Genomic DNA, 18,520 nt, shown 5'->3' on the forward strand with positions numbered 1-18,520 from the left:
CTAATATTTTGGAAAACCAACATTTTTACCACTCAGTTGATGTCTTTCTGTTCAACAGCTCCTTTTCTAGACTTGTAAGAGTTTCATGTAATGTGGGAAGTGCTGATCCCGACCCTCCAAGACAGTAAGAAGCAAGCAGAGGGAGAAAAACCATAAAATTATTTAGAAGCTGATTTAATCCTTAATGGCTGTGCAGCCGTTATAATTTACAACACAGAAGGTCAATGCAGACCTCATACATCCAAATTAGACAATCACATATAATATTAAAAACACCATACTACTGTGTCTGAATGTGTGGTATTGCCACTGTTTAGACCTAAAGAGATATGTGTTTTGAAAAAAGGACCACCTAATTTAAATATAATCATTACATCCTTGTCAAAAGCTAACTTCTAATATATAACGTTTCTAATAAGCACAATGACCAAACATATGGCAGTGTTTATATGTAACATAGGCAACAGCAAAATGTTTCAACTGTGGAATTCAATTATTAGTTTGGAAGGATGAGCTAAATTACTTTATTTTCAACTATAAAGCCAATTTAGGCTTTAACCAATTAACAGGCCACTGATCTGATTTATGGCTTTGGACTTTCACAACAAAACCTGTATCGAAACACATTTTTAACAAAACAAATATTATTATTATTATTATTGTTGTTGTTGTTGTTGGTTAAAATGTAATTAAACAGAAATGTTTGTTAAATGTAAAAGCAGTATGCTTCTGTTGCTAAAGAAAGGGTGTTCAAAAGCACCCACAAAGCATTAAAATAATACAGGAGTTAAGAATATAAAGTTCATATGTTATAAACCTGGTGTTAAACTGAGAGAAGGCACAAAACAGTTTGAATAAGAGTAAACATTTACTCACCAAATCAGTGTATCACGCAAAGAATCACAGCAATGCCAACAATAATCTCTTGAGCTGAAGCTTCTCCAGCTGAACCCAGGTTTGCACAACACATTCCAGAAAAATATGTGGGCGCCATGAACATGCAGACTGATCTGTGCGAGGGAGGAGGAAAGCAGTGACATGGCATTTTCAAACCATTTATCCTTCCCACTGGGAAACAAAATTTCCAAGTTTTTCAAATTTAAGACAACTCACACTGAATTGATCAGCTTTCTGAATAAAGAGTAGTGGTGACTTACTTAAACAAATTGATAAAAAATCGTGTTCAGTCTACTTCATCTTATGTTTGTGGCCTTAAATTTGTTTTCAAATTTTAAAAATGTAACACATACATTTAATTAGTGCCGGGTATTGTTACTGGTTTCTACAATCGATTCCGATTCACAAGGTCCAATTCCATCCTAAATTCGACTCGATTCGATTCAGTTTTGAGTCAGTCAGAATATAATTCTGATTCATTTATCAGTACTGACACTTTGAGATGGGAAACTATTCTTGAAGTGTACTGAGAGAGAGATGTGCAGGAAGTGTGATTTTATCGTGGTGGAAGCAAAACAGCAAAAGTAAGAGGGGATTGATGACGATATTTATCAACTGTGAAGCGTAGTTTTGATCTTCTTTTGCTGCTGATTCAGTGAACTTTTGTTGGAGCATCAGAATGAGGCTTCCAACCCCGACGGCATGTCAGTACGTGCCATCGAGTGACAGCCTACATCTCACTAATAATGATGAGTCGGGTCCGCGATTTGTGTTTATATCTTTCCGCGGAATCCGTTTACCTGCTCTCATTTGTTGTTTTAGCTGTTTGGTGGTTGTTGGAATTCAGGCATTTCTGGCATAATACATTTATATTTAAAAACAGATTCAGGATTTAATGAATCTATGTTGAGTTATTCAAGCCAAAATGATTTTTTTTTAAACCCACCCCGACTTCCACCTCAACAGGAACATTGTAAATAACCGTTTAGTTCTGCTGCTACACTTAAACCTAGACAAGGGGCGTGCCTTACGACGTTGGCGTGACATCTGCGCTTGCGCAGTACTCTAACCGCGCAGTTCCTTTTACTCAAGGTATTTGAAAGCTGGCTCGGGAAGCGGTACGTCTGTACGACTTGTGGTGGCTCTCCATCCCATCCTAAATTAAACTCACTATCACGGTAAGACGTCCCACTGCTTTAACAGTTGTGGTATTCAGTGACAGTTAATTCGGTGTCTGACATTTGTTACGGTTCAATAACTTAAGAGGAAATTCATATTGTTCGGAAATTAGCTAACTTTATGGTTAGCAGCAAACACATTAGCAAGCTAGTGCTAACTGTAGCTGGATGACTTGGACAGGACCGGCTGCTGGATCAGTCTATTCACTGGAATCGAGATCCTGATTTCCATCTTGCTTTGAATATGCTCTTTTTTTCTTTTTGCTTTGTTCGGGACAGCGATGAAATGGTTTAATATAACGTAGACCTTGCATACTGTCCAATACATGCGAATCTGCGACGGCCATGTGCTTATATTAAAACTCGCAGGAGACTAGACAGCCTTTAGCCTGCTAGCTCAGACGCTACGCCGCATAAACCGATCTGGAGTCAGCAGCGTTGCCAAATTAAGGCTACATTACCTCAATCTGGCATTGGCAGTCTATAGTGCTTAGCTGCTACCAGGCTAAAATGAATGCATGAATGATTTAGCCTAGCAGACACTGTAAACTTAGGAGTCAAAAGTCAAGTTGGCTTGTTAGAGCAATGAAACGGCTTTCAATCAAACCAAGTCAAATTACGTATGCACATGGGAACTTTTATATTATTTTGCTGGAAACAATGCACAGGTTTTAAGGCATTGCTAAAAATGTTGTAGATTTAGTTAGATCGTTACATGTTGTGAACCTATATCAGGTACTGCATTTAGTGTCTTGCAACGCACTTTTTGTTTTTCAGTAATTTACTCTTTCAGTCTTTTTTCCACTCCCTCATAGTTTTGATCATGGAGCTGAATGATGCTAACCTACAGACCCTGACTGAGTTCCTAAGAAAAACCCTAGACCCAGATCCATCAGTCAGACGTCCTGGTAATACACTCTAATGACAGCTTGCATATCAAAAAGGAGTTTACAATGAATGTTGTTGTTCACTTATTCATTGAGCTATGAATTATTTATTTACTTGATTTACTCTAATATTTACTCTAATACTTCCTTTACAACATTTCTTTTTTTCCCCCCCTCCCTTACAGCTGAAAAGTTTCTTGAATCTGTAGAAGGAAACCAGAACTATCCACTGTTACTTCTCACGTTGCTGGAGAAGTCCCAGGACAACGTGATCCGCGTCTGTGCTGCTGTGACATTCAAAAATTATATAAAAAGAAACTGGAGAATTGTGAGTCTTGCTGAATAACAGCCTGATTGAAAGTGTTTTTCTCTGCACATGTTTAATATCTTTGAATAGAAATACACTGTGTTATCATTGAACTCGGGTCCATTTGAAATTGTTAGAGTTCACTTTTGTTATCTGCTTGCTAAACTGAAAGAAACGGTCTCCTTTGTCCCTCCCATGCACATAAAATACCTCAGTGTTAGTGTGGCATAAGCCCTTCAGCTTATGCCACACTAGTCCAGGGGTGGGGGCAGTTTAAAATGCATTGCCATTCATTTACACCGAAACGGCACTACATAGGCAGTGTATTCAGCACTTTAACAGCACAATATAAAGCTGATAGGTTGTAGTGATCTAGATTAAGATTTTTTCCTCTTTATTCAATTAATAATTGTTTTGATTTTGTCATGTGCTGAGGTTCTCGAAAAGTATGTGTGTAATACAATTTAACACCTGTGAGCAGGTTTGTTTATGCTGGCCTAATTCTGTGGTTTGTTTACTCACAGGTTGAAGATGAACCCAACAAAATCTCTGATCCTGACCGAACGGCAATAAAAGCAAACATTGTAAATTTGATGCTGAGCAGCCCGGAACAGATTCAGAAACAGGTGCGTCCCAACATGCCATTGTCCCTAAAAGGTGTACTTTAAAGCAAAGGAAGAATATCCATAAATTCACTCCTACTCATGTGCCCAATCTGTCTTCACAGTTAAGTGATGCCATCAGCATCATAGGACGTGAAGACTTTCCACAAAAATGGCCAGACCTTCTAACAGAGATGGTGACTCGCTTCAGAAGTGGAGATTTCCACATCATCAACGGTGTGCTGCGCACTGCACATTCACTCTTCAAGAGGTAGAACTCTCTTCTCAGTGATTTTAAAATCTTTTATGAATCTGTTTTCATAAAAAAAATTAATGTGTTCTGCACCTTTTCTTCTTTTTAAGGTATCGCCATGAGTTCAAGTCAAACGAGCTTTGGTCTGAGATAAAACTGGTTCTGGACACGTTTGCTCTACCTCTGACTGAACTATTCAAGGTTTGTTATCGCAATTAAACCAGATGTTATGTAACACCTAACAAAATAAAACTTTTAAACAAGGTTTAGGAATACATCTGTCTTTGTTACAGGCCACAATCGAGCTGTGTCAAACTCATGCTACAGATGTCAATGCCTTGAAGGTCCTCTTCTCATCACTCACACTTATCGCCAAGCTTTTCTACAGTCTTAACTTTCAGGTCAGTTCTATGAAATAATTAAAAAAAAAGAATTTAATGTAGGTTAATGTAGTTGTATAGTAATTATTGATAAATCAGGATAGTTACAAAAAAGGTAGCACTACTATGTTGCCAGTAACATCTGGTTAGCTTCAGTCTGTTTAGGAATTTATTCATGTGCACTGTAAGTAAACTTTGCCGTGTCACACAGGACCTTCCAGAGTTTTTTGAAGACCATATGGAAACCTGGATGACCAATTTCCATGGCCTACTGACTTTGGATAATAAACTTTTACAAACAGATGTGAGTTATCTTCTCCTTTAGATTTACTGCAACATAGTTTAATCACTTATTGCAAAAGTGTTTTTGACATTTGTGTGCGTCTCCCAGGATGAGGAGGAGGCAGGTCTCCTGGAGCTGCTGAAGTCTCAGATCTGTGACAATGCGGCTCTTTATGCTCAGAAGTATGATGAGGAATTTCAGCCATACCTGCCACGCTTTGTTACTGCAATCTGGAACCTTCTAGTTTCTACTGGCCAGGAAGTCAAATATGACCTGGTGAGAACAGTGAGACCTGACTGTGTTTCTGTTATTTTTGAAGTTCACTTAGCCCATACTTACAGTTCACCTTGTCTTTGTTGCAGCTCGTAAGCAATGCTATCCAATTCTTGGCATCGGTCTGTGAAAGGCCACACTATAAGCATCTGTTTGAGGACCAGAATACACTCACAAGCATTTGTGAGAAGGTCATTGTGCCCAACATGGAGTTCAGAAGTAAGCCATCAAATTACACCTGGAAGTGCTTAGAGATTCAGGGCGCTGCTTGCTTGGATACACACATGCTTATGTGCTGAGTGTCACTGACCAGATTGACATTTAATGTCGGATTAGGTGCGGATGAGGAGGCCTTTGAAGATAACTCAGAGGAGTACATCCGAAGAGACCTGGAGGGATCTGGTAAAAATGCATCACCATCTCTTAAATTAAATTTGAATGAAAAAAGTTTTGCTTTTTACTTAATTTAAAATTATCTTAAAAATGTATAATGATGTTATATAGTTGTTATAAAACATTTTATCAGAATGCTTGATGATAGTCCTATTTTGCCATCCTTTCTCAGACATCGACACTCGCCGTAGGGCTGCGTGTGATTTGGTGAGAGGACTTTGTAAATTTTTTGAGGGACCAGTCACAGCAATCTTCTCCGGCTACGTGAACTCGATGCTGGCCGAATATGCCAAGACACCTCGGGAGAACTGGAAACACAAGGATGCTGCCATCTATTTGGTCACATCGCTGGCATCGAAAGCCCAGACACAAAAGGTGTGGTTGACATACGCACTCCAAAGTTATTGAATTTGATGTAAATCATATGTAACTGCTAAAACATTTGTGTTAAATGTGAAATCCTTTATACTTGTTTTATCTTATCCAAACAGCATGGAATAACACAAGCCAACGAGCTGGTGAATCTGACAGAGTTCTTTGTGAACCACATTCTCCCTGATTTAAAATCCCCCAATGGTGAGAAAACTGCTAATATTTCACATCTTAATGTGCAAATGCCTGTGCGATACAGCAGTTTCTTCACATTTATTCCTCTGTAACCAGCTGGATGATAGAGATACTATTAATTTTGAGATCCTAAAGATTTTGAGATATTGTGTAAATGTTCTGCCATTTACAAACAAAAACGTGAATTTTCTTCATGTCATTTTCATTGTAGTTAATGAGTTCCCAGTGCTGAAGGCTGATGCCATCAAATATGTCATGATCTTCAGAAGTCAGGTATGACTTCCTGCTTTTTTTCCTCCCCAATGACTAGCTCAGTTTCAGAAAAAAATCCAATACTGAAAGTGCTTCTATCATTTTTTTCTTTTTGTCTTCAGCTTCCTAAAGAGCAGCTGCTGCAGGCAGTCCCTTTACTAATAACTCACCTGCAGGCAGAGAGCACAGTGGAGCACACTTATGCTGCACATGCTTTGGAGAGACTGTTCACTATGAGGGGACCCAACAACACAACACTGTAAGTATCAAATAATATTGTAACACATAGAATAATAATTATCATAAATATCTTTGATAGAAATGTAAGGCAAAGTTAATGGAACTTCTTTCCATCCATGTTTTGATAGGCAACACAAAAGGCCAATTATAGTGACAATAATGCTGAATCAGTCATGTGGCTGGAATAGAACCATGTTGGGTTAAATTGATGCATGCAGCACAGAGCATAGGATAAGCATCTGGCAGTAGGACGTGTTACTGTAGCTGTACGCCCCAGTATGTTGAAAGTGTGAGAGGGATAATAGAAAAAAAACGAAAGTAAAAAATGTTGATTAAAACTCGAGCAGTGGCGTTACCAAAGAAGACACCCCAGCAGACACGGCCCAAGGCTCAAAACGCCGAGAACAAAGTGGTTAGTGGTTAATGAGTTGGACTGATCTATGAAATAAAGCTGCATGTTAAAATCAGCATATAAGAAGGTTTACATTTCCCAAATGTAACACCAGAGTTTCTACAGTTGTAAAAAGCCTGCAAAAGTCATGGACATTTAGGGTGGAGCATTTTGGGGAAAATCCTGGAAATGTCAACCCTAATTCTGTGGGGAGATTAATCACTTTTCATGGCCTATGGTGTGGATGTAAGTTTGCACAATGCCGGGAAAGAACAGATTTTAATGTGTTGCATCATGTTTGGTGATAGTTAAAGGTAACTAACGTCAAACTAGGGACTGTTTTGATCATTGTTTGCTGAGGTAAAGCTTACAACGACTAGTTATCAGCTACAGTCGTGTAGCATAGACAGTATAAAAGGTGGATGTAGCTTTTAAGACAATACTCACTGTTTTCTGAAGTCTGTACTGAAGCCTTAATAAGAGTTTCTGCCATCACCATCTTGGTATCAAAAACAGATGTGATGAGGAAGAGTACATGTATACATGCCTATAGCCGCAAATGTATGTCAAACCCTGTTAGTGAAGTAAATTTTAATATTAACTTAATGTTTTCATTTGCAGTAAAGAGCATTTATTCTCATTAGAATGTTGTCTCAATCATTAAAGGGGAAAACTGTATATTAATCCTGTAATGTTGTGAGCACTCATGCCTAGTAGTGGCTATATTGCCTGTTAGTATCCTTTTCTCCATCCATTTAGTATTAAACTGTAAGATGAAATGATTCCAAAGTGCAGTCAGTCTTCTTCTTTGTGTGTTATCAGTATCACTGCTGCAGAGATGGCACCGTTTACTGAACAGCTGCTCAACAACTTGTTCAAGGCACTGGCTTTTCCTGGTTCTGCAGAAAATGAATACATTATGAAAGGTGAGTCTGACTTGCCTGTTATCGAAATGCTCCTCACTCACTGTCACACGAAGTCCAAAGTTAATAACATAGCCTAATTATGCATGTTAATTTTTTTCGTTTCATTTTCAAAGCCATCATGCGCAGCTTCTCCCTGCTGCAGGAGTCCATTGTTCCCTACATCCCAACGCTGATTGGTCAGCTCACTCATAAGCTCCTCCAAGTCAGCAAGGTAACACAATGTTTGTTAGTACTTATAGATACAGATAGATTTGTTTTGAGGGGAAACGCATCAAGTATTGAAAAATGTTTCGTCTGCTTTCAGAATCCCAGCAAACCTCACTTTAACCACTACCTGTTTGAGTCCCTGTGCCTGTCTGTCCGCATCACCTGCAAGGCGAACCCCGCTACTGTCAGCAGTTTTGAGGAAGCACTCTTCCCCGTCTTCACGGAGATCCTCCAGAACGATGTTCAGGGTACATCAGTTATATAAGTGTAGATTGTGTTAAAACACATTCGGTGCCTCTTTAGGGACAACTCAACATCTTTATCCGTCTTCTTTTGCAGAGTTTCTTCCATATGTGTTCCAGGTGATGTCTCTCCTCCTAGAGATCCACTCCAACTCTATCCCCGCCTCCTATATGGCCTTATTCCCTCATTTGCTGCAGCCTGTACTTTGGGAACGAACAGGGAACATCCCCCCTCTGGTGCGCCTCCTTCAGGCTTACCTGGAGAAGGGAGGTGAAACTATTGCTAGGTCTGCTGCTGATAAAATAGTGAGTATGGCACAACCTCCTCCTTCTCCTTCTCCTTCTTCTTCACTGAAATTTCATGAACAAATACTTTTAAATTTTATATTTACAAGTTGTTATTTTTTTTAAATATTTATTTATTTTTGGCCAAAAGATGACTAATTTAAAATCTAGCTCAACCGAGTACTTTAATCGCTAATCAGTAAAATAACTAAACAAGTTTTCTTCTGATTCTCGTTTTCTTACTCGGCAAAAAAGATGGCATGTTTTTCTTATTGTTTGTCGACTTTTTTCCTCAGCCTGGCTTGCTTGGAGTTTTCCAAAAGCTTATAGCATCCAAGGCCAATGATCATCAAGGATTTTACCTTCTCAACAGCATCATAGAGCACATGCCCCCGTAAGCTGATAAATCTTCTCCTCAGTGGTTCATTTATAAAGTGTTGTCTTTGGCAAAAAATGTTTAGGTTTTTGTTTTTTGCTGTTGTTAATGTTTTCACTTTCTTTTGCCAGAGAATCACTCATTCAGTACAGGAAACAGATCTTCATTTTGCTCTTCCAGAGGCTACAAAGTTCCAAAACCACCAAGTTCATCAAGAGTTAGTATACCATTACCATTAGCAACATTCAAGCTTTAATCTACTCCAGCAGTGCCAGCGACTGAACCTTTTGATCTCCCCTCTCATAGGTTTCCTGGTGTTTGTCAATTTGTATTGTGTCAAATATGGAGCTATAGCACTTCAGGAGATTTTTGACAGCATCCAGCCAAAGTAAGTGTTCCAAAAAAACCAAACCCCAAAACAAAGTGTTGTTTGATCCATCAGTTGCACAAAAGAAGCAACAAGTTCTGTTGATAAGCTGCCGACCTGTTTAATTTGATGGCTTTCAAACTTACTGCAAAGACGCACAATTTTCTCTGATCTATTTGACACTTGTGTCAAAACTTAATTAATCATGCACCTCTTTTAGTTTCTTCACTAGCTTGGGTGCTTATGAAAAATTAAAACTATAGTTGACTCAAGTGATGACATTGCTGTGTGTGTGTGTGTGTGTGTGTGTGATTATAGAGTGCAGTAGTTACCAGTAGCTGTAATTTAATTTCAAACCAAAGACCGATTTAAAAGTGTATTAAATTCACTGACTTTGTGTTGCAGAATGTTTGGTATGGTGCTGGAGAAAATTGTTATTCCAGAAGTTCAGAAGGTGTCTGGACCAGTCGAGAAAAAGATCTGTGCTGTTGGCATTACAAAGATCCTCACTGAGTGTCCTGCAATGATGGACACGGAGTACACAAAACTCTGGTAAGAAAACATGAAGCTCGAACATTTTAAAAACTTTACACAGCAATGCACACTTTTCATTTACACTGCCTGAGGTGTCAGGATGCCACGATTGAAGTGGACAGTGGATCATTATATTACAGTAACCCAAAATCAGTTAAACTTCAGGGATGTCAGCTTGTCCAGTTAGGAACTATAAACCGCTCTGAATCCACTTCATCTGCAAAGAGAGCAGGTTCACACTAGGGCTGCCACAAACTATTATTTTGATAGTCGACTAATCGGATCATGCATCCACTGGACATAAAACGTAAAGTTTATTGCACCAGCATGCATCTGCTCTTATGTAACAATCATTAGCTTACAGCTTAAAGTGTTTAAGGTATGTGCTAACTAAAAAGACTAAAAAGATGATAGTTTATTAAACCTTTAATGAAATATGCAGATTGTCTCGGTGGAGTTTAATAAACGCCGTCTGCTCCTTGCTATCTAAAATATTACAGGACACTGGAGTATATTCTACCATCTCACACTTCTGTTTAATCCCTTCTCTGTTTTCTGTTTATTCAGCTGTGTGAAAATTATAACTTTAATCTCAGCCAACCGTTTTCTCAGTAAAATACTGACAAAAGTTATCTAAGTGACTTATACAACATGTTTAACCTGAGTAGCAGAAGACCACGGGGATCTGAAAACAATGTGCCGGGAGTTTGTTCTCGCTGGCCCTAGTGAGGCTTGAACCCCCGGCTAGCTATCGAGCTAGTGGGTAACAGGTGTCTCCAAAAACATCGGCGCACTTGTGCAAAAATCTGATGTCTTAATAAACCAAGCAGATATTTAAAGTTTACACAGCTACATTCTCACCTGAAAATATGTTAAAAGTTTATTTTGTGACCAAGAAAGAGTAATAAGAGTAATGTTAAAACTCAGTAGCTGCCGCCATTGTTGAAAACTGGAATTGACTGGGCCGCGCTATGAATTCTGGGATAGGGTTGGGCAACGAAGGATACACCCGACCAATCTTTCAAATCTGGGGAAATGAAGGACAAATTTGGAGGAGTCTTTGAATTTGGACAGCCTTCCTTGCGTCGCTGTAACGTAATTGGCCAACAAATGTGGCCTCCGAAAGATGCGGCCCCTGAATTTGGACACAGCTACAATACTGGAGACTCCTTTTTCTTCTTCGGGGTTTAACGGCAGCTGGCATCCTTGTACATGCAGTGCTGCCATCTTCTGTTTCAGTCCGTTATTACACTCTTAAATCCTGCTACTTATTCCTGCATCTTTCAGGATCTTACAAAGCTTCAGATGACTATTAAATTAATCTTCGACGATTTTGATAGTCGACAAATTGTGACAGCGCTAGGTCACACTGAGTACATGAGTCTGAAGATGCTATGGGAAATAATGGGCTCCTTGCACTTCAGGTGTTCAAAATGCCAGATGATGCTGGGATGTAAGCAAAGGTCCCACTAAAGGATTTGGGACCACAAACATGCACATGTAACCCACAGCACTCCTCCTGTTCGTCCTTGGGGAGATGGCTGCTGGGAATATTACATATTAGTAGATACAAATGTTTATTTGTTGTCCTGAGTAAAACAAAGACGAGTTATTGGATCTCTTCAGGACCCCACTGCTCCAGGCCCTCATCGGTTTCTTTGAGCTTCCTGAAGATGACAGCATCCCAGACGATGAGCACTTCATTGACATCGAAGACACACCGGGCTATCAGACTGCCTTCTCACAGCTGGCCTTTGCCGGGAAGAAGGAGCACGACCCAATTGGAGATGCTGTTGGCAATCCAAAAATCCTGCTGGCCCAGTCACTGCACAAGCTTTCTACTGCCTGTCCTGGAAGGGTAAGTTCACAAATGCAGGTAGTTTTGTTCTTCTTCTGGTTTGATTCATTGTGTTTGGAATCCAAGAATTGTCACTTTGGAAACCATATTGATAAACATTGTACTTTTTCCCCCCCCTCTGTGCAGGTTCCTTCAATGCTGAGCACGAGTCTGAATGCAGAAGCTCTCCAGTTCCTGCAGGGCTACTTACAGGCGGCTACTGTGCAGCTGGTTTAAAACCAAAGCAAAATCTCAGTACCCTGCAGGAATAGCCACAATGACCCCCGGTCATATGACAGACCTGCTTCAGTTGAACTCGAGACCTGAAAGTTAAATGGATTTACCAGAGAAGTAAATTTTGCCTGAATTCAGGGTGTGTACTCCAATGGAAGTCATTTTAAGGTTTTTCTTTTAAGAAAAGGAAAAAAGAAACATGACCAAAACTGAATTACTTTAAGATATCTGGGCCTTTTTCTTTTCATGTGATAAAGGCTAACAAGGATTTGAATGTCAGGTTGTGAAGCACTTACCAGTTTATTTCAAAAACATCAGCAACAGCAGCAGATGTAAAAATAAATAAAAGAAATTGAACGTGTGGGACGCTGAACATGTCTTTCAAACAGGAGGGTTTAAATCATTTCTTTTGTATGTTTGACTTCCTTTTTACGGTTATGAGGCTGTAGTCTGTGGCTCAAACATAAAGCTTAATATTTTTCTGTTGCATGTTTCCCTTCATTTGTTAATGTCCATTTTTGTTGTTTCTGCACTGTTTGTTAATGTGAATAAAAAGAGGCACTTGTATGGATCTGTTATCACTGCAGTCACTATTCTATCCACACTGTTGTGAATTGTTTTTATTTCATTTGCGAGGCCCTTTAGCATCAGCAGTGGATACTTAAGCAGCTCAGCATTCATGACAAATTGCTTCATACAATTTTGCCTTTGGGAAGTCCTGGAAAAAACGAAGGTAAGCAGATCTTCAGAATATTATAAAGACACCATCAGAAACGTTAGCACAATTTGGTATGGCCGTTGGAGGTCTTCATTTCAATGTTCTTGATGAATGGTAGCATGCACTTGTCGCCTCCCATGAAGCGATACGTTGCAACATTTGCCTCCCAAGGTAGTAAGCTAGAAGGAAAAAAAAAGAATGAACTTTGTTTTAAAACTGGGATTTTTTTCCCTCTTGGGTATGCAGTGCTAAATGGCTGCATTCACATAATAAAACCCAACAAAAATTAAACCTCTTTCCTGTAATGCAACTCCAGCAAACATTCAGGTACGCTGTGATAAATTCCAGACCTTTTAAACTGTTCCAAGCCTTTATTTAGAAGTACAATAGGTTTTGAGAGGACTAAGTGCTTATAGCATTTGCTTTACAGTTGGTTGCTTTATACCAGGAGTCAAGTATAAGGCCCAGGGGGCTTAATCAGCCCAGCAAAGGCTCCAATCTGATCCACTATTGACAGCTTTGGAAAATGTGAAGAAGGGCATGAGTTTCAGACCTTTAAAATGCATTTGAATAGGTTTAACACCTTTTTCATGCTGATAAAATAATGAAGTAAAAAATAAGCAATTAAAAGACAGCCAAATTTTTACAATGTGTCCACACTAGGATATTTCCCGTAAAGTAACAGAAACTTCGTTTTTTAACACCTAGAGTCCCAGAGAGCAGCCATTTTGCTTTTCTACCTTTAAATTATAGCACAGTGTGTGCAATGAGCTACCACAGCTGTTTGATTTTTTTTTTATTTACACATTTTTCTCTGACAGTTTAACCCCAAAGAGTTATGCTGACTGATTTCTTTCATTTACTACAGAAGCATTTCTTTATGTAGAAAAGCTGAGGAATATTGTTTAGACGTCTCAGGGATTAAATGTGTAGTTTAACCGTTTTCAGTAGCAGACAGGATAGCCTCACTGGCCCCGCCCTATTTAGATCATCATCTCGTTCAAAATATGTTTGACATCAGTGCTCTATATGGTCTCCATGAGAATAATAACTCTTGAAAAGGGATATGGGATGGATCATCAACAATTTTCTGAACCTGATGAACAACAGCTTTCTCATATTTTGGTTTGAGAGACCGGTGTTCTTTGTTTCCTGTGATTTTCATGCCAATTTTTCACATTAAAAAAAACAAACAACAACAAAAAAAATCAACATTGTGTCAATATAGATGCCCAAGTACTTATGAGCTAACATGCTCTATTGTACATCCATCAAGAAATGGAAAACAAAAGCCCCATATTAATTTAAGCCTTGATAAAAGCAGCTGATCATGTCATATAATCCACTTAGTACTTACGCTCTTGCAAGAAAGGGGATGTACATAAGACGAGGAATGCAGATCATCTGCTGTTCTGCTAGGATGGCTTTCATAGACTGCTGCACAGTGTAGAGAGGCTCAAGGGGTGGAATTATGCTGCGAAGCTCTTTCCTGGTAAATGCAATACAGAGGCATTAAAGGACATACTGAAATGCAGCTTTACTTCATTTTTGCCACCCAGCAAGCTCCAGTTGTGAATAATTGCATCTCACCTGATTTCACAGCCTGCGAACATCCCTGTGTCTACAATATAAGGACATACTAAAGTGGTTTTGATGCCATTCAGGTCTTCTGCTATCAACTCATGTGTCAGTGACTCGTGGAATCCAACAGCTCCAAATTTACTAGCACAGTAATCCTGTAGGGGGAAGTAGAAAGACCAGAGAGAGGAGCCTTTAAAAGATTTTTCGGGTCAGTTAACATACGCTTTGGAAATTATGTTTCTGCTGAATAGTCCTTTGCAGGGTACCTCAACGCAGGCAGTGCTGAACAGTCCAAGTGCACTGGCGACGGTCACGATGTGGCCGTGATTTTGTTCTTTCATCCGTGGCAGGAACGCTTTCGTCATCTGTTGGGTGAAATTAGGAAGGTTGTAGCAGTAAGTGAAGCAGTAAAGCTTATCCTGGGGGCCAGGAACCATAAATCTTTGCTTAAAGCTCAAAATCGGATTTGCATACTTTATGTGTCTACAACTTTTCAGAAATTAAAGTGGAATTATTGTGCTTTTCCTTATTTTGATCTCGTGCAGTGATGATATTTCAAAGTATGCAAGTAAGTACTCAGACTCCAGACTGTTAGAAATGACCTTTCTCGCACTGTTTTTTTTGGGCATTTGGCTCTGTGTGACATCATAGAGAGAGAGACATCAGCACCTGCACACAGCTCTGGAGCAAAGTATGCTAAAAGACTTAAAAATATAGGAGCTAAAAGGGCTTGTTTAAGACAGACGAGGAACCGTCAAGCTGCATCAGGCCAAGTTTGTAAGACAATTACAAAGTCCAACAATAAAAATATGGAGCTGCAAACTTGCACAGAAGCTCCTTTTAACTGTAATTTAAGAATGCTTTAAGGGCCATTTAATGGGGCAAAAAGTCAAGTGAGGACATTCCCAAAGAAATGCTATTAATGGCAAATGAACTCTTGATTAGACATGCAGAGAAAAATAATTGACTCCAGGTAGGCTTTAGTGTAAAATAGCTTGTGTAAATACATACCAAATCCCCCAAAACCTATGAAGATATGGGAATATGCACATGAAGGTTGGCTTTATTGTTTGGAGGATCTTGGTTTTGAAAACTGAAAATGGGACATTGTCGATGTTTCACAGCTTTATGACTTTAACTGATACTGTATTTGTGCTATGAACATGTATTCAAACAGTGAAACTTGGAATAAAAGCTAACACGTGGTTAAACAGGAGAGAAACAAGTCTCATTTGACGGATCAGGTGTAGCTTATTTGATAACAATAAAGAGAAAAGCCGCCCACCGTTTGTCTCTCGTTGATTTTACGCAAATCCGCTTATTGCCACTTATTTTGTGAGCAGGAGATTGAGGCTTTAGGATGATCAAAAGCAGGATCACATACCTAACTTGATGCTGGCTGGTAGCATGTTTTTATTTTCATGTGTACATGAGTTATGATCATCATTATGACACATCAATGCACAAGTCCAACCGGAACCAGCGAGGAGGACACTAAATGGGTGTTACATAAACCCTGTGAGACCGGTGGATCGCCCATTAATTTTTTTCTTTAAAGTGGTGGTTCACGAATGTGTGCGTAAAAAAAGCATCAGATCTCACCCAGAAAAGCGCGTGGCAGTTCACCAGCAGAGTCCTCTCCAGAAGCTCATCCGGACAGTCCAGCAGCCTCCGTCCAGCCACTACGCCTGCGTTGTTGACCATTATGGAGACATGCCCGACCTCCGCTCTCACCCGGTTCGCTGTCTCGTAAATGTTCCGACGCTTGGACAGGTCCACCGTGTAGGTGTGCACCCGGACGCCCAGTTCTCGCACCAGCCTGGCAGTCTGCTCGTTGGCAGCCGCGTTGCAGTCCCACAGCACCAGGTGCGCCCCCTCTTTGGCAAACTCCAGGGCGAACAGCCGGCCCAGCGCGCCCCCGGCTCCCGTGATCAGACACAGCTCCCCATCGATGCATTTAAGCCTCGGCCGAAGGAAAGTCTGCAGGATGGCGCTCAGGATAGAGCCGGTTAGGTCGATTAGCATCAGCAACAAGTCTACTAACACAATCATGACGCTTAGACACACCTGCTCCGTCTGCGTCCAGGAGAAGCCAAAGAGTCACACAAAAAAGAACGCCAAGCTTTGGAGTGTAGTTACCTCTCCGTGTGACGTTGGGGTTGGGGGCTTGTTTTATGTAACTGTGCCGGATTATAGGACGGCCGGCTGATGGCGGCCGCCAATAGAGCAGCTTTTTGTTTGATAAATGAGGAGCTGAGTGACTCGCTTGAACACACTCATAAAGAGCGGCTGTGGGATTGAGGCAGGGATTACGATAACACTCAGTGGACCCAGAGTTATTGCAGTCTTTTACTTTCTAATGAGCTGTTATTTTAGTTTTGGGTTCATGTTTTCATCGTAGTTTAGAATCAAAAAGTTTTTTGGGGGAATCTGCTCGGTTGAGAATTTTATTCGAACATATAAACGCTTTAGTAGTCTCACTATTGCTTTCGGTCATTTTAATACAATACGGTTTCTGTCGGCATTTATGACCATCGGAATAGGTGTTACAATGCAAACACTTGGCGAAGAAGACAGCTGACCTCGTCATGACGTAACAAATCAACAAACGTGCACGAGCCTCATCAAGCAGGCTGTGCAGTTTTGTAAGTTCACAAAATGTTATTATCTCAAGTGTAGATTTTATTTTATTTTTGTATTTAATTTAAATGAAATATTTTAAGAGTTTAACTTTCTTATATATTTTTATTTTATATTTTAACTAAGTTATTAAAATATTTTAAAAGTATTAATTATTATGACTATTTTCTAATTATACATTTTGAGGAAAAAAAAAATCTGTCCTTCTTATAATAAATAAACAGGGTCTTATTTCAAAGTGCGACTTATAACCTTTAGTTTAAACGTGTCACAGTTACTACAGTGAACGACTTTATGATATACATTCCTCTCCTTTTATCTTAGTATAGAAGTTATTCCTGATCCATGATGTGAGGTGGATTATCCAACTCTGTACAAAATGTTAAGCTGATAAACTGTTCATCATGTACGCACAAATCTGTAATAAGTAGCGTTTTACATAAACTCATATTCTTGGAATATTTTCTCGTGATCTGCTGTAGGTCACACTTAATCTTTTTGTGTTATTGCAGTGCTCGTGTAACAGACGTGACTACTTCAGTTAAGGTTGTTGCTGGCGTTTACTGTAGCTTAATCCTTTTCACAACCTCGGTCATGGTGTAGAATGATGTAACATAACTTTTACAGTCACTGAAAAATAGTTTTTGTTGTTTGGTTATAGTCTTTAACAATTTCTTCTTTTGGGTGCTCCCTTCAGGGGATCATCTGCTTCCATCTCACCCTATCACTAGCATCTTCCTCTGTCACTCCAGCCCACTGCACGTCCTCCTTCACTAGATCCCTGAACCTCCTCTGCGGTCGTCTTCTTTTCCTCCTGCCTGGCAGCTCCATATTCAGCATCCTTTATCCGTTTTGTCCACTATCTCTCGTCTGCACATGGCCAATCCATCTCAGCCTTGCTTCTATAACTTTACTCCATACCACTCAACCTGAGCTGTCCCTCTGATACACTCATTTCTAATCCTGTCCATTCTGCTTGCTCCCCATGAAAATCTTAGCATCTTCAACTCTGCCACCTCCATCTTAGCCTCCTGTCCTTTTTTCAGTCCCACCGCCTCCAAACATACATCATACCAAGGCTCACTACGATCTTGTAAACCTTCTTTTTAAAATGGTTAAACTATAAAATTTTTAGAGTGAACCTTCCATAGAAATCTCTACAGTGACAATATTAAAAGGGATTAGACAATGAGATCATATTTCTCCTATATCAACTTCTCTTTATCGGGTCCCTGTTAAAAGCAGAAGTGAATATAAAACCTGTCTCCTCGCATAAAACTCTTGAATAATCAGACCACATCATACCTTAAAGGCCTGATAATACCATATTGTCCAATCAGAGCACTTCGTTCTCAGACTGCACACTTCCTGGTGGTTCAGAGAGATCCTAAAAGTAGAATGTGGTACTTCCCACGATGCACTTCTTCTCCATTCCTGTCTTTGGACACCCAGTGTGTTTGTAACCCCACTACTGTATGTCATTAAATTAAATTGTGTCTCTGCTCTTTCCCATATTGTTCATATACTGCTTTCATACATTCACACTTACACTACAAAAATATTGTTCTGGTCCCAGTGTTCTAATTGTGTTTGCTCCATTTTTGCTTCTTATGGAAGAAAATGGACAGTTGGATGCATATGTTTACCTTAATATCCACGTCACCTTAAGC

The 18,520-nt window shown here is 39.7% G+C and overlaps 2 protein-coding genes across 2 annotated transcripts; one reads left to right on the forward strand and one right to left on the reverse strand.

Annotated features, from left to right (window-relative positions):
* Positions 1-1,941: 1,941 nt before the first annotated feature.
* On the forward strand, positions 1,942-12,489 carry cse1l (CSE1 chromosome segregation 1-like (yeast)). The gene is made up of 25 exons (XM_085161006.1): positions 1,942-2,075; positions 2,891-2,983; positions 3,148-3,290; positions 3,794-3,895; positions 3,997-4,142; positions 4,235-4,325; positions 4,418-4,525; positions 4,716-4,808; positions 4,896-5,063; positions 5,150-5,279; positions 5,397-5,462; positions 5,626-5,828; positions 5,945-6,029; positions 6,232-6,293; positions 6,395-6,531; positions 7,726-7,829; positions 7,943-8,040; positions 8,134-8,284; positions 8,376-8,584; positions 8,860-8,957; positions 9,071-9,156; positions 9,246-9,327; positions 9,712-9,858; positions 11,467-11,698; positions 11,825-12,489. Exons 2-25 carry the CDS (start codon positions 2,899-2,901, stop codon positions 11,912-11,914), a joined length of 2,916 nt encoding a protein of 971 aa, XP_085017132.1. The 5' UTR covers positions 1,942-2,075; positions 2,891-2,898; the 3' UTR covers positions 11,915-12,489.
* On the reverse strand, positions 11,803-16,878 carry LOC146518538 (retinol dehydrogenase 10-B-like). Its single transcript, XM_085161033.1, has 5 exons — positions 15,813-16,878; positions 14,477-14,575; positions 14,220-14,365; positions 13,987-14,118; positions 11,803-12,808 (listed from the first exon to the last, which is right to left on the reverse strand). Exons 1-5 carry the CDS (start codon positions 16,260-16,262, stop codon positions 12,688-12,690), a joined length of 948 nt encoding a protein of 315 aa, XP_085017159.1. The 5' UTR covers positions 16,263-16,878; the 3' UTR covers positions 11,803-12,687.
* Positions 16,879-18,520: the final 1,642 nt, after the last annotated feature.

The sequence above is a fragment of the Neolamprologus multifasciatus genome, chromosome 5 (genome assembly GCF_963576455.1).
Source record: "Neolamprologus multifasciatus chromosome 5, fNeoMul1.2, whole genome shotgun sequence".
Taxonomy (NCBI): domain Eukaryota; kingdom Metazoa; phylum Chordata; class Actinopteri; order Cichliformes; family Cichlidae; genus Neolamprologus; species Neolamprologus multifasciatus.

Excerpts from the sequence above, each read along its gene's own strand:
- cse1l (XM_085161006.1), top strand. The coding sequence starts at position 2,899 with ATGGAGCTGAATGATGCTAACCTACAGACCCTGACTGAGTTCCTAAGA. Across the intron at positions 6,030-6,231 it reads TGATTTAAAATCCCCCAATG|TTAATGAGTTCCCAGTGCTG; the intron begins GTGAGAAAACTG and ends TTTTCATTGTAG. Across the intron at positions 8,041-8,133 it reads AGCTCCTCCAAGTCAGCAAG|AATCCCAGCAAACCTCACTT; the intron begins GTAACACAATGT and ends GTCTGCTTTCAG.
- LOC146518538 (XM_085161033.1), bottom strand. The coding sequence starts at position 16,262 with ATGATTGTGTTAGTAGACTTGTTGCTGATGCTAATCGACCTAACCGGC. Across the intron at positions 14,576-15,812 it reads ACTGCCACGCGCTTTTCTGG|ATGACGAAAGCGTTCCTGCC; the intron begins GTGAGATCTGAT and ends TTCACCCAACAG. Across the intron at positions 12,809-13,986 it reads ATCCCCTTTCTTGCAAGAGC|CTTACTACCTTGGGAGGCAA; the intron begins GTAAGTACTAAG and ends TTTTCCTTCTAG.